The 27,590-nt window shown below is 42.7% G+C and overlaps 1 protein-coding gene across 1 annotated transcript; it reads left to right on the top strand.

Annotated features, from left to right (window-relative positions):
- The first annotated feature begins 598 nt into the window (after positions 1–598).
- Positions 599–20,371, top strand: LOC308282834 (uncharacterized protein). The gene is made up of 24 exons (XM_080723220.1): positions 599–917; positions 1,727–1,898; positions 2,006–2,098; positions 2,141–2,260; positions 2,955–3,074; positions 3,617–3,750; positions 3,877–3,921; positions 4,050–4,086; positions 4,505–4,585; positions 4,799–4,930; positions 5,195–5,337; positions 5,537–5,605; positions 6,086–6,231; positions 6,514–6,622; positions 7,291–7,365; positions 7,745–7,888; positions 8,038–8,089; positions 17,421–17,563; positions 17,828–17,896; positions 18,386–18,525; positions 18,782–18,890; positions 19,546–19,620; positions 19,973–20,116; positions 20,265–20,371. Exons 1-24 carry the CDS (start codon positions 774–776, stop codon positions 20,361–20,363), a joined length of 2,595 nt encoding a protein of 864 aa, XP_080579346.1. The 5' UTR covers positions 599–773; the 3' UTR covers positions 20,364–20,371.
- Positions 20,372–27,590: the final 7,219 nt, after the last annotated feature.

Below are 27,590 nucleotides of genomic sequence, written 5' to 3'. Positions count from 1 at the left end.
TAATGGATGTAGGTAGCCTATATAGGAATATTACCTTCAAATACAATAATTCATAAATTAGACAATTTATTCATACTCATATATGCTAAATCCTCCTTTTTGTACAGTTAAACAAATGTTTACCTATAGCTATTTTTAAGTAGGCTACTTTGCAAATAGTTTTTATTGTGTACGATTGTTTTCTCCTAAAATTCCTGAATGGCCTGGCAATTTAAAATAATTCTCATTCTTAATCCATACAACTCACAATAGAAAATAAAAATATACAATATAGCCCATATGTGTCAACTCCTGTGGGAAATTAAATAGGCCTATTACCAGAGGCATTGAATGTGTCCTGTAGTAGTAGCAGATAGACTGAAGTTGCTTTGCAGGTTAATCAGCAGAATAAAACAATGATGATGTGTGTGGAAACTTGAAGGTAACAGTAATATGTTGTTAGCTTGAAGATCTGTTCCAGCTGAGTGTAGTAGTAATATTAGGCCTATTGTAATGGTGTAATTACACCACTCTGATCTGTTGTTGTCGGCCTACTGTAGATAGTGGGTGGAGAATCCAATCCACTTTCGAGACGTCACCAAAAGCCGGAAGAAGAAGTGGGAAGTGAAAGTATTTTGAGTGCAGGCGGGATGCAAACCTTGATTTATGTTTTTAAATCCGGGATCCAGATTTATATTCGTCGCCTCTTATTCGCGTAGTCTATTATAAGAACATTAAAGCTTAAAGTTGTCATTGTAAACAATAAGTACCGCCGTACCGCGGCTCCAGTCCAAATGGACCCGCTGGATTTTCTCGAGGAGGAAAAACTCGTGGAGTTTTTGCACCGCAACAAGACAGAGATATCTATCATGGAGAAACCACACACATTCATCACGCAGCTCAGGGATCACGACCTGATTCGAGAAGACAAATTTAAGGTGAGATGTTGAATCCAGTTGTAGTTAAGTTCATACTGTACCGTACGTCTTCTTCCGTCTCCTGGTCAATGTACTCCCGCCATGCAAATAATAATAGGCTAAAACAAAGTCTGCAGCGTCTGCGCATTCGAGTCGACTGGTGTAGGACAATAATGTGCAGCAGAGACTCAACGACTTGAGCTTATATCTGCTTGGGACAACAGCTACACATTTTAAACATTTTAGCAACATAAATCTGGTATTATGGGGGTCCCTACTCCCTAGATTGACATAAAAATGTCAAGCTAGAGAGCTAAACTGGTTTGTTTGTTTGTTTGTTTGTTTGTTTGTTTGTTTGTTTGATTCATTGATTCATTGATTGAAGAATGTATTACAAGTTTGCATTAGGTACAGTTTCATGACAGTACAGTTCACTGGTACAAGGTCAACTAAAAGGATATGCTCAGGAAAGCACATGGCTTATTTACATTGAGTTCATTTTTTAACTCGTATATTGAATGACAGACAGATAGAACACAGTAGGCTACTATGCAGAAAAAAGAAAGAAAATAAGAAAAAAAAACAGTCAGTGTGAAAACACAATGCAAAAGTAAATGGTATTTATGGTATTTAATACATTTTAATTTAATGCAATGGTATTTTAACGGTAATAAAACCTGCATCCTGCAACTACCTATAATTTACAAGCAACGTTTACCAAATAGGTTCCTAGATTGGTTCATGACAAGTAAAATAAATAATACATAATTCATCTCATATTATATGATGCATCATAATTATTTACAATACTACTCTCCTCCTGTGTGCAGAAGCTGATACGTATGAAGAAAGATAACATGAAAACTGGCCTCTATGACGAGCTGGACTGGCTGGAGCAACAGGGACCAAAGCACATCCGACAGTTCTGGGAATGTGTATTTAAGGATAGCATCCTCAGCCACTACCCGAAACTACTAATGCTACGGAACAGCCTCATGGATGGTCAGTTCAGTCTACACTTGATGATTATGAAAACTGATGATGATGATGATAATAATGATAGACCTACATGATGATGTTTGCTTCATCATCTCCTCGTCTGTACACAGGCTCCTTCCAGTTTCGCAAACTACCGGAGAAGGTGGGTAAAAAAGAGAAGAAGGAGGCGCCGGAAAGTGGAAAGGAGGAAGAGGAGGAGGAGGAGGAGGAGGAGGAGGAGGAGGAGGAGGAGGGAAGTGAAAGGAAACGAGGGAAAAAGCAGAGGAAGAGGCAGAGAACTGGAAGTATACCTGGTGAGGAGGAACAGCCAGGAACATCCTCGTCATCCACCCGGGGACAGAGGAAGAAGAGGAAGCCAACCTATAGTAAATACACTCCTTCGCCCATTACACTCTAACACACTGTCTGCTATAATACCATTATAGGATGTACAGGTACTACTGTATTATTACACTATAACACTCTCACTGTTATAGACCTTTTTCCAGAGCGCTGCCGTGTAGTTGCGGTGTCGGCGCACATAGGTGCCGCTTGACACCGCAGTTATGGTTGCCCCTCTGAGAAATCAATCTATAATACCATTATAGGATGATGTACTGTATTATTACACTGTAACACATTCATCATTGTGCATTTGTGAACCTTAATGTAGAATGTTTTGCACTGTGTGTACTGATTTTTATCTAATGTACAGTACACTGAAATATTTTGACTGATGTCCTGTCTGTGTTATTCTACAAAAAATAACCTAAACTTGAATGTTTTCACTTTAAAACACTTTTGAGGCTTTTGTGTGCACCCTGGAGAGTTTTTAAGTAGCTTTATTACTAGATATTTCATATTAATTTCATCAGACAAGCCCCTTTCCAATATAAACCCATTGTAACTTAACTTTTTAACCATGTTAGGTACACACATCCTTATTTCTGGTGACTGATGCTGCCCTTTCCGAGTAGATGTTACGTTTTAAAGTGAAATACCCCTTTAATATCAAGTGTACGCCTGGGTCCAGTTCCAGGGCAAAATAATGTAAAAGCCACTCTTGTGTTCGTTGTTCAGGTTCACCTCTGAAGAAGGGAGATAAGAAGGACATCTGGACTTGGGAACTCTATAAGGTCCAGATCCCAGTCATCTGTGGGGACAAAGAGGGGACGCTGAACAGAGCCAAGCTAGCTAAAGGTAAGCAATGGTGTTGAATATTTGATAATAATTATTCATATTACGGTATGACTGTTTCCTTCTATACACTTAACAATACTAGATGTTCAGAATCCCAAGGTCTGACACATTCTCAAATTCAACAAAGATAAGAGGATGAGCAATTGTGAATGTTTGATGATGAGTACCATCCATATACTGTACAGGATCTTCAGAAAAGGAATATCTCACATTTGACGACAAGATCAGCTATTTTTGCTATTTGACATCAGCGGCGTCAGTTCAGAAAAAGCTAAGGTATGGCAACATGACTGGTGTCTTGCACGCGCGCCCTCGCGCGCGTGCAAGACACCAGTCATGTTGCCATACCTTAGCAACAGGCACGATTACAGTACATTTTATTATTTCCCCCGTAGCCAAGGTATGGCAGCTGCCATAGCTTGTCATACCCAATTGACGCCTCTGTTTGACATACAATAAAGTATATAGGGTTAAGAGGTTAAGACCACCTAATAGAAATCAGTTACAATATTATTGTCTGTTTCTGCTGTTTTTTTACCTAGGCGAAAAGTGCATTGTGGTGCAGAACCAGTGGTTTACTCCCAATGGCTTTGAGGAGTTTGGTGGGAAGAAGGCCCACAGGAACTGGAAGTCTAGCATCCGATGCCAGAACACCCCCTTGAGCAAACTCCTACAGGTTTGGAATGAACATAATTATATTATAGGTTAAATGACAAATGATAGTCATATTCTCACCTCAGCCATTTTAACGTACTTCTCACAAAAACATTTTGTTTGTTTTTTATTCTGAAACCTGTGTTAGGATGGACACTTGACATGTCCAGGCTACAAAAGAACGAGAACAAAGGTATACAAAACTATTGCTGCTGATAGATTGTTTGCAAACACATTTTCTCTGTGTTGTATCCCTTGTGTTATGTTGACCCTGCCCCTTATTCTGTACTTTTTTCTTTCTTTCTTTCTTTCCATTGCTAGACCAAGATGTCACTGTTTCCGGAAGATTCAGACACAGGTTTGTTAAGTCTTTCCCTGATGAGTTTGGTGAGGCATACTATGATTACTGTGTCAGAGTAAGGAGAAGGGTGTGGGGGTCGGTCATTAAAGTATATATTATCTTATATAACAACATATAACATAACAAAACAAAACATTGTTTTGGTTTAAATAGGCTTCAGTAAAGTTCCCGGGGTACAGCTTACTCCAATGAACACAATGGGCTGAATTTGTAGGAGGGAAGCATTATATCTGTACTATTTACACATGCACACAGCAGCGTTATACTCCACTCCTGCTCCAGAAATGCAACTTGCAGCTGCTATGCCTTTGTTATCATAGAATTGAGTGTATAGTGGGGATTTTCCTGCTTAATGTAGGATGGCTGCTGGTTAGCTCTATGTCGTGTGATGGGCAACGTATTTCTACTATTTCAGTGTCAAGTTCAGTGTCAGACAGTGGACTTGAGGATGAGGGAGATCAAGATGATGAGGAGAAAGAGGACCAGGCAGATGCAGGTACTGCATCACAGACTGCCACTGTTGCTGCTGTTAATAATAATATTAATGATCATAATAATGTCATTTAAGAGAAGGGGGGAAAAACATACCTCCTACATGTTTTTATAGGTCTTAATACTCTCCCGGGCCACCTGCAATGGTAAATGTTGTGGTGAAGTTTTGTTTTCTCGTGATTAAGTTCTCCTATGCAGTAAATCTGTCTACCTGCAGGTGAAGGAGACCAAGAGCAAAGTGATGATGAGGAACCAGGTTGCAGCCATCATGACACTGGTGACAAGAGAGTCTTCAATGTTACATGTGGAGCCATAAGTGGCACATTATACAAACATCGATTTGCATCAGGTGTGTGTTTGTTTGTGTGAGGGAGAGAGGCAGAGTACTGTGAAGAAAATATAATCATATATGAAATTGTGGATTATAATGTATTATAATCAACTGCACCAGTGGAGTTGCTTAGTGGCAGCTATAAGTAGGGCTGGGGGCGATATGGATTTTTAGTTATCGCGGTAATAAGTAACTGTTTACAGACGGAAGGGCGGTATTATATGAATTACTGATGCACAATAAGCTCATTGACATGTCCACCCTGCTCCTGTTCCCTATCAGGGACTTGTGGGAAGAGTATCCGTACAGAGAAGCAGTGGTTTAGTCCAGTGGAGTTTGTGCGCGAGGCACTGGAGCAGCCAGACGCTCCCTGGAAGAAAGAGATCCGATGGGAGGGGAAACCACTCAGTGTCCTAATAGGAGAGGTGTGTTTGTGAATGGGTGTGGTTGTTGTAACTGTGCTTACCTGGTTCTTTGTGTGTGTGTGTGTGTGTGTGTGTGTGTGTGTGTGTGTGTGTGTGTGTGTGTGTGTGTGCGAGCATGCGTGTGTGCGTTTGTCAAAGGTAGGGAAAATTTACAGAGACGTAAAGTCAAGATGGAATGTTATTTTTTTGTCTGTTTCAGACCAAAGTCTTGCGTATCCACTCGGTGCTGTGTAAATGCAGTCTGTGCAAGCCAGACGCCAAAGACCTGGTAAGTTGTTTATATCATTTTTGCTTTTGATTTTGCTGCATCAGAAGAGATAGAGATGTCATGTTTTCAGTGTGTCAGATTTGCACACAATATGATTTACACAATATGAGTTCGAAATGTTTTCAAAACACCGCAACACTGTTAGATGTCTAGATTTTGATAATATTTTCATGATTCTGGAGTAGAAATGCAGTGGCCAGCACAGAGGAACGTATCGCTAATGTTTTGCAGTCGACAGAAGACATGCTGAAATACAGAACCCCTGTCTTTCAATACTAACCATGGGCTGAAAACAGAATCAAACTTTACAAGCAATTCTAATCTCAATCTGACTTGAGCCCTAATCCTTGCAATATAGAAGCACGCAAGCTGGCTGTAGGCTAATAGGTGTCTGGTCTAAAATAGCTAAATCACAAAAACTCCACTAACACAGTGTTCATGCTGCTAAGATGAAACGATCCCTCTTCTGTGCCCTGGCAGGAAGATCAGGAGAACGATGATGAGTGCTTCATCTGCAGGAGTGATACACAGGAAGAGCAGGAGAGGGTGGTGTGTGATGGCATTGGCTGTCCTCGCACTTTCCACCAGAGATGTCACCTTCCTAACGTGGAGGATGAGATGTTGAGGTGAAGTAAATTTACAGCACAATGTTGTCACTCTCAATTAAGCACTTTATTACAAAAATAGCCACAGTACACACTCATATTTTGACATGTTCCGCATCACAGCTATTCTTCCTTTCCGCTGTATGATGAAAGTATATAGGGTTTAAGTGGTTAAAAGAACAAAAAAGGAATTGGAATGAGTCTGAGATTGAGCATGTGCGCACCTCAGAGGGAACGTTGGTGTGAAACAGTGGTGTTTTCTTGTTTGTTTTTTTCAACTTTGCGTGTGTCTGTTTTTTTCAGCGACGGTAATGAGTGGTTTTGTACATTCTGTGTGTGGAATCAGTATGAATATCTTGACCAAACCACTCATGAAACAGTCCTGTCAAGTCAAATATCCAGTCATGTGCTGGTGAGTATATTCTGTCTCTGTCTGGACTTTTCTATATTTTCCACAATGTAGTCGTTATGTTCTGCAATTCTCCATTGTCCCCACAAGTGTAATCCCTTTCATCGCTAACCCCACAGTTACTTATGTGGGAAGGTGTCAAGGTTGAGCATGCGTCTCCTCCAATACATATGATGTAAACTGTTTAATGTGTATAGTCAATGCTACTGCTATCTTGTATTGTTTGGCGTGGGGAAACTCTGGGAGAGCGTAACACAGGGCACAGAACACACTATCCAATCTAGTTCTTCTCCCGGCTGAACAGGTGCCTTAAACAACCTGTAGGAAGTGCAACTGTAGCGACAGATCACTCTCCCTGCCTGTAGTGTTCAAATCAATAGTCTCTGTGGTGGTGGGCTGGGCAGGAGCTTTCCCTGAGCCACCCGAACCTCTGCCTGTCTGATTTTTCTACTGTATCTGCCTATCAACCATGTCATGCATCATATCTGTCTGCCTGCCCTATCAACAACATTGTATATACAGTATTTCTGTCTGTGTCCGATCTATTTTATGTGCTTTACAATGCCTCCTCTCTGTCTGTCACCCTAATTAGTCTACCTAAAGCACGTTCCATCCTTCATAGACACTATCTGCCCATCCACTTACCCATAACTCTGTTGTCTCTCTTGCAGGAATGTCAGTATCTGCTCCTCACTCTGTACAGGGAAGACACAGATAAACTCTTTGCTATGGATCCAACTATCCATGTAAGTCTCTCATTCTCCTAGGGAAGCTTTGTTTTATTATATATTCATTTGGGATGGACGGGGTGACTAGCCTTTAGTTTATAGGTAAATAAACATATGTTACATGCATGGGCTTCCTCTGTGGACATATAGGGGCTGACAGAGAAGTCCATGTTCCTTGCTGATGGACATAGATGAGACATTTCCATGGTCATAATCCTAATTTCTAAATGGTCATATAATATAGTCTCTGAAGGATGACCATTTATTTTGGGACCAAAGTGTTGGATCGACCAAAGCTTTCATCCTTAGAACCCTAATGCTGTTGGGGATAACAATGACAGAACATTGTGCTGACTTCGCAATGAGAGCATCACCTGTCTCTTTCTGTCACCACCAGGTGAAAGACTACACAACTGTGGTTAAGTTTCCTATGTGGCTGGACAAGGTAGCAGAGAAACTCCAGCAAAACCGCTACCAGACTGTTAGTCAGTTTGTGTGTGACGTCATGCTCATCTTCACCAACTGTGCCACATTCAACAGGGTAAGCGACAGTGCCATGCTAACATCAACTCATGTGTTGGTTAATTGTTAATTACATTATCCTTCTCTCTTCTAACTCCAGGAGTGCTTCAATGAGAAATGTGTGCAAGTATTCGGTAACATTAATGCAGTTGTTTTATGGTTTTGCAGGATAATGCAGAGTTCCGGAGTTTGGGCAATAGTCTGACGGAGTTATTTGAAAGTGAGTTTACGAAAGTATTCCGCATCCAACAGGACAACACTCAGTGACCAGGCTGGCTTCATGGGAGCTGTACCCAGTTAAACTGAGGAGGCACGTGCCGTACAGAAACATTTGTTATCTAACTTGTCTTGGATGAACAAGTTCACAGTTGTGCCTTCATCAGGTCATGATGAATGTAATGTAAAATAGATTATAAATCACCCAAAAGCCAACCTTGCACTTTCCGATGTTTCAGCTCACTACATCCTTACTGGATGTACTGTAGGTATATAGTATTATTTTGTAGACCTTTTTTCTCTCTTTAGTCAGTATGCCAATTCATTGCTCCCCACATATTTCTGTGCTACCACCACTGCTATACAGTATATATACCTATACTACCTAACCTGCCAGTGAGAGAGGACGTAGTGCCTTTGCCTTGCACCTCCTGTTAAACGTTGCCTGACAGGAAACTCCCCAGACCCTAGTACAGTATGTGCAATGACAAAAATCATCCTCCCAACCTCCCTCGATCAAGGGCCAATTGTGTTAGCTTGTATAGAATAGATGCTTGGCCAAACCAGATGCACTGTGGAGGATTCCACCCCCTAGGTACTTACTCCTGCGCAACACGAGCGTCGAGGACCCTTCAAAGATTATATCCTACTAAATCCAGCAGCACACACCTGTGGCCCAGCGCTAAAGTTATAAAAGACTTTGATTCAGGATCTGTGTCCACAGAAAGCTTTTTTGTCCATAAAAAGTATTTTATGCCATATAGCATTGCCATAGCATCAGCTGCAGGGGATCCTAATGAACAATAACTGTTAAAGTTCAATTTGACATTCTCACAGACGAATGGAATGCAGCCACCTTCTGGTGGTAGACTGTGTAGTGTAGCAGCCTCTGACTGCATTTCAGTGAAACAGCCATATCCAGCCACATTCATTTTTAAACAGTGAAGGTCAATTTGGACACTTTTTAATAATAAATAAAAATTGGATGCCACCCCACCCTATCTTTTACTGTAACTTACATTATGGACATGTTTATCAGTGTTCTTGTGTTGCTCTCTAGGGGGAATTATGAAGAACAGAGCTAATTTACAACATTTTCAGTTTTGAGGAGATTTTTTTAATATAACCAGAATCAGTTCTAATTATCTATATATCTATTATTTAAACTAAGCTGTGTAAATTGTGACAGCTGATTGAGATTATGTTGCAGTAAGTAGTCTTTTGCCATGTTCTTTTTTGTTACTTTTTTGTTATTTCTTAATTAGAATAATCATGTTTCTATTGGCCGAGTATGTTTTCATTTATTCAAGGACTTTGTGTTTTTATAAATATTACACCAACTAAAGATTTTCTATCTGTTATCTATCATGAATAGTTTTTAACTGTATATTTTGTATTTTTACTGTTGTCTGTATGTTTCTTTATGTGTAGAATGTTTAATGGAGCACAATGGTACAAACCTTTGGCCTTTTGTGTCTGTTCTGCTGCTGTAAAATGTAAATAAAATATATTCATGTGTTTTTTATTAATATTCCTTTTTTGGGTTTCTGCCATGTTTAACCTTTTATCTATCTTTAAGAGCTACTTCTTCTTAAAATAAATGTATCATGCCTGTTGCTAAGGTATGGCAACATGACTGGAAGTAACGGAAAAGTACTGGGAGGGGAGAGTATTGAAAGTCCTGCTGTACTGTTCCACGTCGTTGTTTAGTGTCCGGGTAGCTCAGTCGGTAGAGCTCTCGCCTTTGTACCACAAGGACAACTCAGCGTATGAGTAGCACGGCTTGGCAAGTCGTGCGGCAAGTACTGGGAGCTGATGGTAGGTGTGGCGCTCCACCTCAGCACTGTCAGCAGTCCATCTCCCAGGGGTCTAGCGCATTGTAACGGGGACAGACTCCCGCGTGTTACCGGCTGATACCGACAATAAGCCACTCCTGACCTACTTGTTGTAAAGTTTCACTTTCCTGTAAGCCAGGGGTGCCCAAAAGGTAGATCGTGATCCACCAGTAGGCCTAGATCACAAAGGCTGTGCAGGTAGACCATAACATGTCTAATATAAAGTGAAATAATAAACAAAAATCACAAAACCCCTCATTTTGGCATCTGTCACTTGAGGGTTCCGGTTTGACATCTCCCTCAATGTCCCCTCCAACTGCAGGGACAACCACTCATTACCTAAGGTAACCTCGGACCTCCAAACGGCTGATCTTCGGATGCTGTCTAGTTACATTTTGAATGCTTTTGTCTTTAATAGAAATTATGTTAAAGTAAACGTTAAAGTAAACAAATAAGATAAAGTCAAGTTGGTCTTGTTTGGACTATAATCGGCCCCAAATTGTACCCACTAAGCAATTTGGGGGTTAAAACGCGTTCAAATGACACTTTTAGAATTTTTCAAAGGTATTGCCCAGCACGTCTTAGACGGCTATAAGATGTGCAATGGCCAGAAAACTGCTCAGTGGATGCAATCAACTATTAAGGTAGAACCGGGAGATACTGTTAGCATCCGATAATGAACAACTTGATAAAAATGTATTAAAAAAAAAGATGGTCTAACACATGTTTGTCCTAAACGGTGATATATCGTTTAAATGGAAGCGTTCAGATGGCGGCTACAACTAAACTAGACTATATAGTGAAATTGGCTCTTAAAATTACTTTAGTCCAATATTTGAAAACCAGGTGTGGATATTAAAGCTGTTTTTTTAATCAACAAGTATGGAATAATGGATTAATTGTAATCAGCTACAATCGGTCTATAGACAGACTGACGATAGACAGTTCAAATGAGGGCTAACCATAACCATTGGTCTAAATGACGGCTAGTGTTTACTGGGTAATAATAACCTGGGAACATGTTGATGTGTTTCGTCTTGTATGGCATGGGGAATTTCAATCAACCTTGAACACATTGACCCTTTGTAAAAAATCTTTTTATAAGGGTAATAATCTATCTATAAATGCGACAAATCTCTGTCTGTTTGTTTGTAATCCGCGTATCTCGAGAACCGTTCGTCCCACCGGCTTCAGATTCGGCACGCTCGTTCCCCGCCGCCGCGCGGAGTGCAGTGCCAGGCCTCGACCCGACCCGACTCGCGGTTTTCCGAAACCGGCGCGAAACGTTCGGAATCTCCTTATGCGGAGCTGATTGTTGACATCAGGCTGTTCCGGAGGAAATCGGCGCAAGCGCTGAGTCATTGTGACATCACTTCATAAAAGGCTCTGACATCACGTACGCCACATGAGTCAACACAAAATCTCTGTGAATGTGTATGTATGTATGTAATCCGCGTATCTCGAGAACCCTTCTTCCCACCGGCACGCGCGTTCTCCAGATATGGGCATAAAGTCTGACATCAGAGTTTTCCGCAACCGGTACTGTGTGTGCAGAGATCTTCATATATGGGCATAAGTGGACAAAGACAAACAGATGGTCAAAACGGGTCCTATGACAACAGGTATATTGGGGTTTGCATTAAAGGGTGGGGCATTCATGGGGTTTGCATTAAAGGGTGGGGCATTCATTCCCTATTTCAAATTCGGCACGTGCGTTCCCCACCGCAGCAGGTAGTGCAGTGCTCGGCCTCAACCCGACCCGACCCACGATTGTTTGAAAAAGCGACAGAAATCTCATATATGGGCATAAAATGGACGCAGATAAACAGATATCTCCATATATGGCATATATGGGCATACAATGGATGCAGAATCACAAAGATCTCCATATACGGGCATAAAAGGGACACAGACAGACAGATACAGAGATCTCCATATATGGGCATAAAATGGATGCAGATAGACAGATATCTCCATATATGGGCATATATGGGCATAAAATGGACCCAGAACTATAACTGCAGTGATCTCCATATATGGACATAAAATGGACACCGACAGACAGATACAGATATCTCCATATATGGGCAAAAATGGACACAGGCAGACAAATGGTCAAAACGGGTCCTATGAAAACAGGTATAATGGGGTTTGCATTAAAGGGCGGGGCATTCATTCCCTATTTACATTGTTCCGAGTTGGCCAGGTCGCCGACTAGACGCTGGGCCGCCCTTCGGGCGGCCCAGCTTCTAGTAATAATAATAAGGGTAATAATAATTAAGATATATTAGAAATACAGTCATTTGTCTTTTAGCTCCCCTGCTAGAAAAACCAGCACAAGACCAGCAGTAAGACCAGCACCAGCACCAGCACAAACCCGCACATGTTGTGTTTTACTGCTGGTCTGTGCTGGTGCTGGTGCTGGTCTGTGCTGGTCCCACCATCTAAACCAGAACAGACCAGCACCAGCACAAACCAGCGCATGTTGTGTTTTACTGCTGGTCTACTGGTGTGGTCAGGGACCCCCGGGGGACCCCCCTGAGAAGTGGACCAGGTCTTTGCTGGTTTAATTTGCTCTTTGCTCTGGTGCTTGAATCCTGTTCTGATGCTCTGCTCCATGGGTATTTGACCATATTAGATTGTGACATTATTTTTGACATTGTGAGTGGGATTCAAACTTACTACCTCTGGCAGTTCAGTCCTGCACTTATCCTCGGCGCCACTGGAACCTGTTAGTTAAAATGGGTGTTTGTCCCTATTTGTATATGACCAGCTTAGACCAGCACAGACCAGCACCAGCACAGACCAGCACCAGCACAGACCAGCAGTAAAACACAACATGTGCTGGTTTGTGCTGGTGCTGGTCTGTGCTGGTCTATGCTGGTTTATGCTGGTTCATGCTGGTCTGTGCTGGTGCTGGTGCTGGTCTATGCTGGACCAGCACCAGCACCAGCACAGACCAGCAGTAAAACACAACATGTGCTGGTTTGTGCTGGTGCTGGTCTGTACTGGTCTGTGCTGGTCTATGCTGGTTTATGCTGGTTCATGCTGGTCTGTGCTGGTGCTGGTGCTGGTCTATGCTGGACCAGCACCAGCACCAGCACAGACCAGCAGTAAAACACAACATGTGCTGGTTTGTGCTTGTGCTGGTCTGTACTGGTCTGTGCTGGTCTATGCTGGTTTATGCTGGTTCATGCTGGTCTGTGCTGGTGCTGGTGCTGGTCTGTGCTGGTGGGCCAGCATGGGACCAGCACAGACCAGCACCAGCACAGACCAGCATGAACCAGCATAAACCAGCATAGACCAGCACAGACCAGCATGAAAATTGTGCTGGTCTGTGCTGGTTTTTCTAGCAGGGTCTACTTTGAAAAGTGATTGAAATGTTTTTACTTATGTTGTTCATATAGTATTATGTTCTGATTTAAATACCTTTGGAAATACAGTTCTTTGACTCTCCTATCGAAAAGTTTTAATTAAATATTAGTAAACCATTAGTTCAAGTTCAAGTCTATACCAGTCCAAACTGGATTTATTCTTGTCTTATTTACATGGGATATAAAAAAATACCCATCAAGTGCTTTGTATCACTTCTATTTTCCATGTCAGGTGCGTTTGTATCACTTCCATTTTCCATGTCAGGTGCGTTTGTATCACTTCCATTTCCCATTTCAAGTGCGTTTGTCTTAAATGTAACGCCAGTGCCGCTACTATTCCAAAGCCCCCCCAGGTAAATTTCTTTGGGGTGGGTAGATCATGTTGAGTTGGTCATTTTTAAAGTAGCTCTCCAGTCAAAGAAGTGTGGGTACCCTGCTGTAAGCGTCTCTCTCTCTCTCTCTCTCTCGCTCTCTCTCTCTCTCTCTCTCTCTCTCTCGCTCAGTTTTCACTTTCCTGTAAGCGTCTCTCTCTCTCTCTCTCTCTCTCTCTCTCAGTTTCACTTTCCTGTAAGCGTCTCTCTCTCTCTCGCTCTCTCTCACTGTCTCTCTCTCTCTCTATTGCTCAAGCGCGCACCAGTCATGTTGCCATACCTTAGCTTTTTCTGAACTGACGCCAGTCGCCACTGGCTAGGATCCCGCTACACTTCCACAGCACAGACTCAAAGTACAGCTGAGTCCCACAACAAGAAGAGCATCAACACGTATTTTTTTCTCCAGTGACAATGACGACCATAAGCCCAACTACAGCACAAAAAGGTACTGGCAATTTCTTTCTGTAAAAAAGGCACACGCGCTACTGCTGTCTCTGTGTGCATCCCCACTGTCCCACTATCTGCTCTCTAAAATGTAGGTCTACACCTACTTGAGTAAAAAGTACAAAAGTAATGCTATTCGCTACCACCCTACGGTCGTATCTGCTCTCTAAAATGTACTCGAGTAAGCACAAAAGTAATGCTATTCGCTACCACCCTACAACGGCCGCGTGTGTGTGTGTGTGTTTGTGTGTGTGTGTGTGTGTGTGTGTGTGTCAAGTGTGTGTGCGCGCGCGCGTGCGCTACGTGCAGTCCGTGACTCCGTGGCTTGTAATTAGTTGTGCGTGCGTGTGATCTGCGCTTTGCAATGTAGTTGAGTAAAAGCACGCCATTCGCCCCCTTCTACTGTATATCTAAGTGAATAGCCTACAGGTCTGTTTGCTGGCTTGAATGCATGCGTGCATGTTTTTATTTTTATTTTTTGTCTCTATAGGGCTGTGACAAAATGCCTAATCCACAATTCAAACGATTTTCTATTAAAACCTCATTTTTCCAAGCGGATGAAAAAGAAAAGAAGCTGACCACTGGCTTGTAATTAGTTGTGCGTGCGTGCGTGCGTGCGTGTGTGTGCGTGCTAAAGCACACGCGCCGCTGTGTTCATGTCCCCACTCTGGTTGCCCCACTAACACTATGTGCTCTTTCAGAAATGTAGTTGAGTAAAAGCACAAAAGTATCGCCATTCTCTGACCCTGGCTGTGTGTGTGTGTGTGTGTGTGTGTGTGTGTGTGTGTGTGTGTGTGTGTGTGTGTGTGTGTGTGTGTGTGTGCGTGTGTGACAATGGCCCATGTCATGGCACTCAGACAGAAAGTAGCCTACTCAAATGTTTTACTTATTGTAAAAGTATCAGTACAGCAATGTAAAAATAGTTAAATAGTAGAAAATCTCCTTAGTTTTCGTCTTTGTCAATTTAATTTGGATGGATGTCCAATCTATTTTCATTAGAGATGGGCCGCCGCATCAGTAGCAGCGCCACTGACATAAATTCTCAGCACTGCTCAGCATGCATGATGCTCTTGGGACCACCAGAGCAGGACTGCGACTTGTAGGCCTACTAAAAATTAGCAAGTAGCAGCCAGCCTACTGGCAGCCAACAGTAGGCCTATACAGATGGTGCTGAGGAGAGGGGTGTGGGGGTCGGTCATTAAAGTATATATTATGTTATATTATAAAATATAACATAACAAAAGGTTTTATTGGTTTAAATGGGCTTCAGTAAGGTTCCCGGGGTACAGCTTACTCCAATGAACACAATGGGCTGAATTTGTAGGGGGGAAGCATTATATCTGTACTATTTACAGATGCACACAGCAACGTTACACTCCACTCCTGCTCCAGAAATGCAACTTGCAGCTATCTCAGCTATGCCTTTGTTATCATAGTGTAAGAGGGGCCAGTCTTACTGTTACGTTCAAAAACAACGGTATTATAATAATACAATACTATTAACCATTTACCATTAAAGGAATATATATATTTTACTGTTGTATGATTACTCATATAGACCCAAATGAAAAAGGGGAACCTTTGTTGCCGGACAACGCCAGTTGGATTTTAACCAACAAACCATTAAAGGTTTAACACCACTAGGCTAGACACAGGTTCGTATTTATACCAGGCTGGGAGAGCAATAAGTGGGCACGAACACCCTGAGAGACTGACACCACACGTTTGTTTCAGGGGGGTACAAAAGTACAAAATAGTTTATTGTGCCTATACACGCGGGGTCTCTAAAAATGCCATAAAAACAAATACAAAAGAAAAACCTAAAAGGCGCCACTCAACTAAAACAATACAGATCATTTATTAATAGTTAAAATGTTATTAAAAGGTTCCTTGATCCACTAATAAAGTGCGGTGCAGCTCGTGGGTCGCACTCTATTAGTATCGTTCGTTCACGAAATAATATAGCCAGGGGGTGGCCACACAGCTCAGCAGTTATTCGGCAGCATACACCCTCCTCGGTTCTGTAACACACAAAGGGGAGGCCGCCAGCTTATACGTTCAACAGGTGCAGCATTGATCGTCCTAGGAGTACGGTGCTTAACTTCATGTGTCGCGATGGAAAGTTACTTACACACCCGGGAAGCGGCTGCTTCCCGGTGAGTGTTGCAGACGTGCGACACACGTAGGACCGTCTCTCTCCGCCTCTCTCACCGGCGGGTCAGGTACTCGTCTTTCTCTCACGGCGGCCAGGCAATCGTCTCTCCGTTCCCTCACAGCGGGCCAGGCAGTCGGTTCGCCTCTCTCACCGGCGTGCCAGTCTCTCCGTTCGCTGTAATCATAAGGCTCACACAATGTCTCTCAGTGTAGCAAAGCTACTCCACTCAACACGTCTGTGCTGTTCCCCCGGCTCGCTCAACTGAGCCAACAGTGTCCCATTTCACAGTCCTGCGCTCCGCCCAGCCGCCAGCTAATTGGCCAGCCGTGACGTCCCCCCACAGTGCATCGGCTGCGACATATTCGCTCGTTATCCTACCCAGGCAGTCCATTCAGAAAAAGAGAAATGATTAGGGGGGGAAGGACTATTATTACAACAGAATACTATAACGGAAATACAATGTGTTTAAATAAAAGAAACAAAAAGAAAACATCATTGTAGTTAAAGAAATAATACAAAAAAATGAACAATAACACACCTTCCCTTCATCCCTATCACAATAGCATTGAATGTATACTGGGTATTTTTCTGCGTAATGTACGATGAATGCTGGTTAGCTCTATGTCTGATGGGCTAAGTATTTCTACTATTTCAGTGTCAAGTTCAGTGTCAGACAGTGGACTTGAGGATGATCAAGATGATGAGGAGAAAGAAGACCAGGCAGATGCAGGCATTGCCACTGTTGCTGCTGTTAATAATAATATTAATGGTCATAATAATGTCATTAAAGAGAAGGGGGGAAAAACATACCTCCTACTGTACATGTTTTTATAGGTCTTATTACTCTTCCGGGCCACCTGCAATGGTAAATGTTGTGGTGAAGTTTTGTTTTCTCGTTCTCCTAAGCAGTACATCTGTCTACCTGCAGGTGAAGGAGACCAAGAGCAAAATGATGATGGGGAACCAGGTTGCAGCCACCATGACACTGGTGACAAGAGCGTCTTCAATGTTACATGTGGATCCCTAAGTGGCACATTATACAAACATCGATTTGCATCAGGTGTGTTTGTTTGTGTGAGGTCAAAGTCAAAGCTAATGAATTACTGATGAACAATAAGCTCATTGACATGTCCACCCTGCTCCTGTTCCCTATCAGGGACTTGTGGGAAGAGTATCCGTACAGAGAAGCAGTGGTTTAGTCCAGTGGAGTTTGTGCGCGAGGCACTGGAGCAGCCAGACGCTCCCTGGAAGAAAGAGATCCGATGGGAGGGGAAACCACTCGGTGTCCTAATAGGAGAGGTGTGTTTGTGAATGGGTGTGTAACTATGCTTACCTGGGTCTTTGTGTGTGTGTGTGTGTGTGTGTGTGTGTGTGTGTGTGTGTGTGTGTGTGCGCGTGCGTGCGTGCGTGCGTGCGTGCGTGTGCGTGTCCGTGTGTGCGTGCTTGTGTGCGTGCGTGCGTGCGTGCGTGCGTGCATGTGCGAGCATGCGTGGGTGTGTTAAAGGTAGGGAGAATTTACAGAGAGGTGAAGTCAAGCTGTAATGTTATTCTTTTGTGTTTCAGACCAAAGTCTTGCGTATCCACTCAGTGCTGTGTAAATGCAGTCTGTGCAGGCCAGAAGCCAAAGACCTGGTAAGTTGTTTATATTGTTTTTGCTTTTGATTTTGCTGCATCAGAAGAGATGTCATGTTTTCAGTGTGTCAGATTTGCACACAATATGATTTACACAATATGAGTTCGAAATGTTTTCAAAACACCACAACACCGTTAGATGTCTAGATTTTGATAATGTTTTCATGAGTTTTCTGTATCATGATTCTGGAGAAGAAATGCAGTGGGCTGCTCAGAGGAACGTATCGCTAATGTTTTGCAGTCGACAGAAGACATGCTGAAATACAGAACCCCTGTCTTTCAATACTAACCATGGGCTGAAAACAGAATCAAACTTTACAAGCAATTCTAAGCTCAATCTGACTTGAGCCCTAATCCTTGCAATATAGAATCACGCAAGCTGGCTGTAGGCTAATAGGTGTCTGGTCTAAAATAGCTAAATCACAAAAGCTCCACTAACACAGTGTTCATGCTGCTAAGATGAAATATCCCTCTTCTGTGCCCTGGCAGGAAGATCAGGAGAACGATGATGAGTGCTTCATCTGCAGGAGTGATACACAGGAAGAGCAGGAGAGGGTGGTGTGTGATGGCTGTCCTCGCACTTTCCACCAGAGATGTCACCTTCCTAACGTGGAGGATGAGATGTTGAGGTGAAGTAAATTTACAGCATAATGTTGTCACTCTCAATTAAGCACTTTATTACAAAAATAGCCACAGTACACACTCATATTTTGACATGTTCCGCATCATGGCTATTCTTCCTTTCCGCTGTATGATGAAACAAAAAAGGAATTGGAATGAGTCTGAGATTGAGCTTGTGCGCACCTCAGAGGGAACGCTGGTGTGAACACAGTGGTGTTTTTTTTTTTTTTTTTTTTCAACTGTGCGTGTGTCTGTTTTTTTCAGGGACGGTAATGAGTGGTTTTGTACATTCTGTGTGTGGAATCAGTATGAATATCTTGACCAAACCACTCGTGAAACAGTCCTGTCAAGTCAAATATCCAGTCATGTGCTGGTGAGTATATTCTGTCTCTGTCTGCACTTTTCTATATTTTCCATAATTTAGTCGTTATGTTCGGCAATTCTCCATTGTCCCCACAAGTGTAATCCCTTTCATCGCTAACCCCACAGTTGCTTATGTGGGAAGGTGTCAAGGATGATGCGTCTCCTCCAATACATATGATGTAAACTGTTTAATGTGTATAGTCCCTGCTACTGCCATCTTGTATTGTTTGGCGTGGGGAAACTCTGGGAGAGCGTAACACAGTGGAGACAGAACACACTATCCAATCTAGTTCTTCTCCCGGCTGAACAGGTGCCTTAACCAACCTGTAGGAAGCGCAACTGTAGCGACAGATCACTCTCCCTACCTGGAATGTTCAAATCAATAGTCTCTGTGGTGGTGGGCTGGGCAGAAGCTTTCCCTGAGCCACCGAAGATTTTTCTACTGTATCTGCCTATCAACCATGTCATGCATCATATCTGTCTGCCTGCCCTATCAACAACATTGTATATACAGTATTACTGTCTGTGTCCGATCTATTTTATGTGCTTTACAATGCCTCCTCTCTGTCTGTGTCACCCTAATTAGTCTACCTAAAGCATGTTCCATCCTTCATAGACACTATCTGCCCATCCACTTACCCATAACTCCGTTGTCACTCTTGCAGGAATGTCAGTATCTGCTCCTCACTCTGTACAGGGAAGACACAGATAAACTCTTTGCTACGGATCCAACTATCCATGTAAGTCTCTCATTCTCCTAGGGAAGCTTTGTATTCATTTGGGATGGACGGGGTGACTAGCCTTTAGTTTACAGATATATAAACATATGTTACATGCATGGGCTTGAGGACATGCACAGGCCTCTGTGGACATATAGGGGCTGACAGAGAAGTCCATGTTCCTTGCTGATGGACATAGATGAGACATTTCAATGGTCATAATCCTGAAGGATGACCATTTATTTTGGGACCAAAGTGTTGGATCGACCAAAGCTTTCATCCTTAGAACCCTAATGCTGGTGGGGATAAAATGACAGAACATTGTGCTGACTTCGCAATGAGAGCATCACCTGTCTCTTTCTGTCACCACCAGGTGAAAGACTACACAACTGTGGTTAAGTTTCCTATGTGGCTGGACAAGGTAGCAGAGAAACTCCAGCAAAACTGCTACCAGACTGTTAGTCAGTTTGTGTGTGACGTCGTGCTCATCTTCACCAACTGTGCCACATTCAACAGGGTAAGCGACAGTGCCATGCTAACATCAACTCATGTGTTGGTTAATTGTTAATTACATTATCCTTCTCTCTTCTAACTCCAGGAGTGCTTCAATGAGAAATGTGTGCAAGTATTCGGTAACATTAATGAAGTTGTTTTACGGTTTGCAGGATAATGCAGAGTTCCGGAGTTTGGGCAATAGTCTGACGGAGTTATTTGAAAGTGAGTTTACGAAAGTATTCCGCATCCAGCAGGACAACACTCAGTGACCAGGCTGGCTTCATGGGAGCTGTACCCAGTTAAACTGAGGAGTCACGTGCCGCACAGAAACATTTGTTATCTAACTTGTCTTGGATGAACAAGTTCACAGTTGTGCCTTCATCAGGTCACGATGAATGTAATGTAAAATAGATTATAAATCACCCAAAAGCCAACCTTGCACTTTCCTATGTTTTAGCTCACTACATCCTTACTGGATGTACTGTAGGTATATAGTATTATTTTGTAGACCTTTTTTCTCTTTAGTCAGTATGCCAATTCATTCCTCCCCACATATTTCTGTGCTACCACTGCTATACAGTATATATATATATATATATATATATATATATATATATATATATATATATATATATATAGTAGCACTGCTACTACCTAACCTGCCAGTGAGAGCCTCCACCAGGAGGACGTAGTGCCTTTGCCTTGCACCTCCTGTTATATGTTGCCTGACAGGAAACTCCCCAGACCCTAGTACAGTATGTGCAATGACAAAAATCATCCTCCCAACCTCCCTCGATCAAGGGACAGTTGTGTTAGCTTGTATAGAATAGATGCTAGGCCAAACCAGATGCACTGTGGAGGATTCCACCCCCTAGGTATTTTACTCCTGTGCAACACAAGCGTCGAGGACCCTTCAAAGATTATATCCTACTAAATCCAGCAGCACACACCTGTGGCCCAGTGCTAAAGTTATAAAAGACTTTGATTTAGGAGCTATGTCCACAGAAAGCTTTTTTGTCCATAAAAAGTGTTTTATGCCATATAGCATTGCCATAGCATCAGCTGCAGGGGATCCTAATGAACAATAACTGTTAAAGTTCAATTTGACATTCTCACAGACGAATGCAGCCACCTTCTGGTGGTAGACTGTGTAGTGTAGCAGCCTCTGACTGTCACTTTCAGTGAAACAGCCATGTCCAGCAACATTCATTTTTAAACAGTGAAGGGCAATTTGGACACTTTTTATTAATGGTTTGAAAAATTGGATGCCACCCCACCCTATCTTTTACTGTAACTTACATTATGGACATGTTTATCAGTGTTCTTGTGTTGCTCTCTGGGGGAAATTATGAAGAGCCGAGCTAATTTACAACATTTTCAGTTTTGAGGAGAACATTTTTATATAACCAAAATGTTTAATGGACCACAATGGTACAAACCTTTGGCCTTTTGTGTCTTTGTTCTGCTGCTGTAAAATGTAAATAAAATATATTGTGTTTTGTATTAATATTCCTTTTTTGGGTTGCTGCAATGTTTAACCTGTTATTAAATAAAATTACCCATAAGCCTGATGTGACACATTGAATCAGGGGCGTCATTTGGAGCATCAGGTGTTGGCAATTGCCACCTCCTATAGTGTTCACATTTAACCTCAAATATAAATATTTTTTTGCATATTGTACCATTAATTTATTAACAACTTTCAATGTAATCTCTTGAGACAGACTCTGAAGAGGAACAAACAGAGTGGGCATTCCCTTTTATTTGATGATGGTTAGCCAGACTGCTTTCAATGTGGCATCCCTATTTTAGGGATATCATTTTAGGCGAATATTGTTTCTTTTTGGCCCCAAACAAAAAAAAGAAGAAAAACTAAAAAAGTGGATCTACAAGCGTTTAAAGGGGAAGACCACCCATTTTCAATATTGACCTATGTTATTAATATACCTTAGAGGAGTTGTGTGGAAATAAATAAAAAGTTCCCCCTCTTCTGTGTTGCCTAGAACTGGAGGATTGATTTGGGGGTTTGTATTGTAAAGTACAATGTGTGATGTCATCAAGTTGTAAAAATGTGCCTACTTTTACTTTTACTAATTACTTTTATTTGCTACTCTTTCTTGTGTGCATGCATAATAATTTGACAGAGGACATGGGCTGTCCTCCAGGTAAAAAATCAAACCTCCGTTCGAAGTGGAGCGGTGAATTTGAGCAGCTGTACCCTATGTGAGTGAGTGAGTGAGTGAGTGTAAACTGTGCCTGTGAGTGAGTGGTGAGTGTGCCTGGCCTGCACAAAACAGCGCCCCTCCTTTAACTAGTGTTTTGTGTGTGGCCACTCAAGGTATTGCCAGACTACGGACACGGCCAGCCAGCCACCCACCCAGCCACCCAGAGACATACCCACAGACATACCTGTTCATTGGGAGCGCTTTCACCGCTCCAAAAATACTTTGGTAATAATGGTAGGCTATTAGTTGATGCATGTGGCTTTATGAACAAAAAAATACATTTACTGGTAATAAAATGCTTTGAAAACTGACACTATTGTGTCAGGTGGATCTATGATGGACCCACGATACAATATAGTGGTGGTCCCCATTTTGCTCATAGTCAGGATGGTGGTCCCTGGGTCAAAATCTGTTGAACTCCTGTTCTAGTGGTTCCCAAAGTATAGGACTCTGTGGACTCATACAAGTCTGTAACTCTGACAGGCTTCTAATGGAACCAATGCATTTGTACACTGTCAGAGTTAAGGGGAAACCTTGAAATTTGAAAGTTTGAGAAACACTGTTCTAAAGCAACCATAGACTGAAAGCAACACAGTTCAGCACTTGTCGACTGACGTCATCATCACGGAGAGTTGCGCATTGGCGCGTTTGCGCATGCAACACTGGCTGCACGTCTGACTGCACGGCAGAGAGAACGCAGCCATTTCCCTCCATGACCACTACACTGCATGAAATATGAACAACAATCCGCGGCCAGCTGCACAGACGCCGGCCTTTTAACTCCAAGTATGGCGCTGAATAGAAATGACGATTGGTTTTTATTGTTATTTTCAAGAGAACAATTTTAACCAGAGCTCAGACTGAGAGAAAACTTTTTTTTGTCCTTAATGCATTAACTGACAATAAATAAACAACACAAACAATATGGACCAAAATATACAGAGCGGTAGTAGCGACGCTGCAATGATGCATGTGAAAATCGAAACGGTCGACGAGAACGCAACTGCGTTTGTGTTGGGCAGCCAGGAGTCGTCTGCGCCCTGTGAGGAGAGTGCTGCATGCTAGAGCGTAGCATGGATCCTCCAGGACCCGATAACCCGAGACCCGAACCGAGACCCGAGCCGTTTTGGGTCCAAAATATTCCCTTGTCCCTCGGGTTAGGGTCGGGTAGGGTCTAATTGCCTCGGGTCCGTTCGGACATTCAAAAATCTCGGATCCCGAAAAAAAAGCGAGAGGACCCGAGCTTTAATATATATAGACTATTATATACATATATATATTTTTTTTTTTGTTTTTTTAAGAGAGTAGAGACATATGCGTGCGTTGTAATTCATAATGTCTGTTTTATATTCACGGCGCATCCAGTCTCAACTGGGGGGTGTGTCTGTCAGATTGTCACACAGCCACACGCAACGCATGCAGGAAGCAACCACCAGTCTATAAGAGAAAGCAACATGGCAGCCTCCTTGAACGAAGTAAAACGAAAATATCTAGCGAAAGAATACACCGAGCAAAAGGCAAAAGGAAAGTCGGAAGTGTGGGAGAGTTTTGTATTGATTGTTGACGGCGAGGGCAAACACGTTGGTGCAGCTAAATGTACGAAATGTGACACTATTCTGTCCTATGATGGAGCGAAGACTGGAACCTCTTCTCTGAAGAAACACCGGGAGGTATCGTGCAAAAAGAAACCAGCTACTGAGAGTGCACAAAGCCAAAGTAACATGACTGCATTTGTTCACAGTGTAGTCCCAGCTAAACGCAGGAAGGTAATTCTGGACAACTGTATCAAAGTCTGTGCTAAAGATTTGAGGCCCTATCGTATGTTTTCAACACCCGCGTTCCAAGACTTTGCACAGTGCTTGTTGGATACGGGAGCAGTGTATGGACACAGCCTCGCTGCCGACGTGCTACCATCTGCGTTTACCATCTCTCGTCAGACACATGAGAAATGTAGTGGAATGAAGGAAGAACTACTTCGCGAGGTCAAGATATTCATTGCTACGGCCACGTCATGCGGCGCCGGCACAGACATGTGGACCGATGATTATAGGAAGGTGACTTACACCTGCATCACCCTCCACTTTATTGACTCATCGTGGCAGTACCAGAGCAGAGTGATATGTACCTGTGCCTTCCCGCACGAAAAGAAGACGGCGGTTAATATCAAGAGTGAGCTCATCAGGCAGCTGTCTGATTTTGGCCTGTCTCGGGAGGAGATATATTCCCTTGTGTTTGTCAGTGACCAGGCGGCGAACGTGCAGGCTGCACTAGCTCTGTGGACGCACTTGAGCTGCAATGCACATGTGCTCAATACAGTGCTGAAGCACACTTTCAAGAAGAAAGACGACAGCGATGATGATGATGATGAGGAGGAAGGCGACTTGGAAGAAGTGAGAGCGTGTCTGACCCAGTGCAAAGCACTAACCACCTTTTTCAAGCATTCCGGATTACAGCTGCAGCTCCCACAGTCCCTTAAACAGGAGTGTGAGACTCGATGGAACACAAAGCTTGAAATGTTAGAATCCGTACTAAAGTGCTTTGATGATGTCCAACGCATTCTCCTGGACAGGGGGGAAATGCATAGAATGAGTCGCATCACCAAGGATACGCTCAAGATGTTGGTCGATTTTCTGACTCCTTTTAAAAAGGCAACTAAAGAGCTCAGTGGATCCAATTACCCAACGATAAACCTGCTGGCTCTGTGGAAAACGAGTCTCCTTGCCCACTGTGAGATTACACCAGCAGACCCAAAGCCACTGGAGATCCTGAAAAACAGGTGCAAACCCCTTCTCCAGGCTCGCATCGTTCTGAGCGATCACGCAAAGTTAGGTGCGATGCTGTCGCCAAAGTTTAAACAACTCAGGATGTTCACCAGAGAGGAAAGGGACGAGATCTAGCAACGTGCGCGGGATGAGGTGGCGAGGTTTCCACCTGTGGCACCTGACGTCCGTGTCCGAGAAGAACCAGCTGACACGCCAGATACAGAGTCCGGCGGCGGCGCGGGCGACCCACCGGCAGCGTTGCCCTTTAGCCAATGGGAGGATGTCGAGGACGCGGCGGCTGAGCGGGTGGATGAGGTGGACTTGTACTTGAGTTACAAATCGACGGCTGATGGTGATATAGGCATCTTAGATTTCTGGAAAAACAACGGGAAACACTTTCCAATACTGGCCAGACTTGCACAGAAGATCCTATGTGTTCCAGCTTCAAGTGTCAGCTGCGAGGCTGCGTTCAGCGTATCTGGTCGGGCCCTGGAGGAGAGACGGACGTCCCTCAGTACAGCAAGTGTCAACTCTTTGATGTTCTTAAACAGCAACTTCTAATAAGGTGAGAACGATTTATCAATGTATATACTATTTGTTATATTAACCTCCTGTATTAGGCCTGTTAGCTAACCTTATGCTGTTGTTATTATTATTATTATTGGTATTTATTATTGCTGCTTTTTCTTATTAGATCATGCCATGTTACCGGCCGGCCATGGAGCAGTGAACCTGACCTGTTTGTCTTGCCAAAGGGAGTCCGAGACACGGAAGATTCTCGTCCTCTGTATTATAGGCTATACATTTATTTTTTATTTGTTTTGTTTTTATTTTATTTGAACTAAAACAAACGTTCGTTTCTTAATTTAATTTATGTTCTACCACAATAGAACGGATACGGTACACATGTTATAGTTTATTTATCCTTTGTTATTTATTTTGTATTAATTTATTTTCTACCTCAATATAAATGTGTCACGGGACAAATGTTAGTTTATTTATCCTTTGTAATTTATTTTGTATTCGTTTGTCATTTTATTTGAACTTAAAGTAAAACACCTTTTGTTTCTTAATTTATTTTCTACCCGAATTGAAATTTGTCACAGTACAAATGTTATTTTATTTTTATTGTTCAAAGTAGACCTATTTTCGTTTTTTATATCCATTTTATATCAGTCTTGAGTTGTGAGCATTTCAGGCCTATAGGCCTATGCCAAATAGCTACACTTATAGTAGGCCTTTAGGCGATGTGTCAGAGTCAGTTTGACCCTTTCATTTAGGCCTCTAATTAAATGTTATAAGGCCTATTATGCCAAATAACTGTTTAGTTAATTATAAGGCCTATTATGCCAAGTTGAAATGTGTTGGAATTTTGTAAACTAAAGGAAACCAGTGACCATCATTCGTTAAAAAAGGTTTTAAAAGTAAAAAAAAAAAAGAAAGAATTGCTGCCGCTTTTGTTGGCCTACGTTTACCCTACGTTTAATATGGGTTAAATATGTGTGACTGTGTGGAAACTGGAAGGGAAAGAAGCAACATTTGTTAAAAGTAAACCTTCATAAATAAGCCAACAAATACATTCACTGCAGTGCTGCTGCCGTTGATGGCTAATAAAACTGTTTATTGCAACTTTGTGTTTTTCTTTAAAGTTATATACTGTATCTATAATGTATGTTAGCCTATAGGCTATATTTCTGTCCCGATCTGGTTCATTACGTAGCCTATGTAATACGTAGGCATATACATTGCATAGTTTGCTTTTTAGCTACACTGGTTATAGCCTATAATATAGCATAGACTGTCGTGTCTACAGCTTTTATTTAATGTAATGTACACTCAAAATCAAATCAGAACAGACTCTGTCTGTTCTGTTCTCGCTTAGTGATAGGCATGAGATTGAATTGTTTAACATTAACAAGATTGAAGACGAGTGCAGCGAGAGAGAACGCAGGTGGTTTTATTTGGCAAGATGAAAGTAAGGTCGTTGTAGCCACCAGCCAGGACAGTAACTTGAAGATGGACCGTTATCAACTGGACAGATTTGTGTTTGTTGTGTGATGTCATGTCACGGTGATTGTTGAGCTAGGGACTGAGTTCAAGATTGTCTGCATAATGCACAACTCTCCGCTATTCGAGAGGCGGGCGAGGTGCGCTCAGCGCCGCTCTGTCTAGCGTCTGCTAGTCTCAATTAAGTAATATTGAAAAATAAGCATAATATAGCATCGGACAAAGACCCTGCCAGATCGGGTCCGTTTTCCCCGGGTCCATTTTTAGGGTCGGGGCCAATTTAATTCGGCTCTGGGTCCAATTTAACTTGGCTCCGGTTCGGACCGGATCCAACCACAATCGGATCCATTTCGGGCCGGGGCTAAACAATCTGTATTTTTCTCGGGGCCGGCTCGGCTCGGTCCAAATCTCCTCGGTTCCATTTCGGCTCGGATCCCATTTTTTGGACCCGTGCTACCCTCTACTGCATGCACTGGAGAAGCATGCACTCAGGCTGACACAC

The sequence above is a fragment of the Nannobrachium achirus genome (assembly GCF_963921795.1).
Source record: "Nannobrachium achirus genome assembly, chromosome: 4".
NCBI lineage: Eukaryota > Metazoa > Chordata > Actinopteri > Myctophiformes > Myctophidae > Nannobrachium > Nannobrachium achirus.
This window is presented reverse-complemented; position numbering and strand designations above follow the sequence as displayed.

What these genes read in the sequence shown, in the direction of transcription:
- LOC308282834 (XM_080723220.1), top strand. Translation starts at nt 774, where the DNA reads ATGGACCCGCTGGATTTTCTCGAGGAGGAAAAACTCGTGGAGTTTTTG. An exon ending in ACGGAACAGCCTCATGGATG is followed by an intron (nt 1,899 to 2,005) that starts GTCAGTTCAGTC and finishes GTCTGTACACAG; the next exon opens with GCTCCTTCCAGTTTCGCAAA. An exon ending in TCAGTGTCCTAATAGGAGAG is followed by an intron (nt 5,338 to 5,536) that starts GTGTGTTTGTGA and finishes TGTCTGTTTCAG; the next exon opens with ACCAAAGTCTTGCGTATCCA.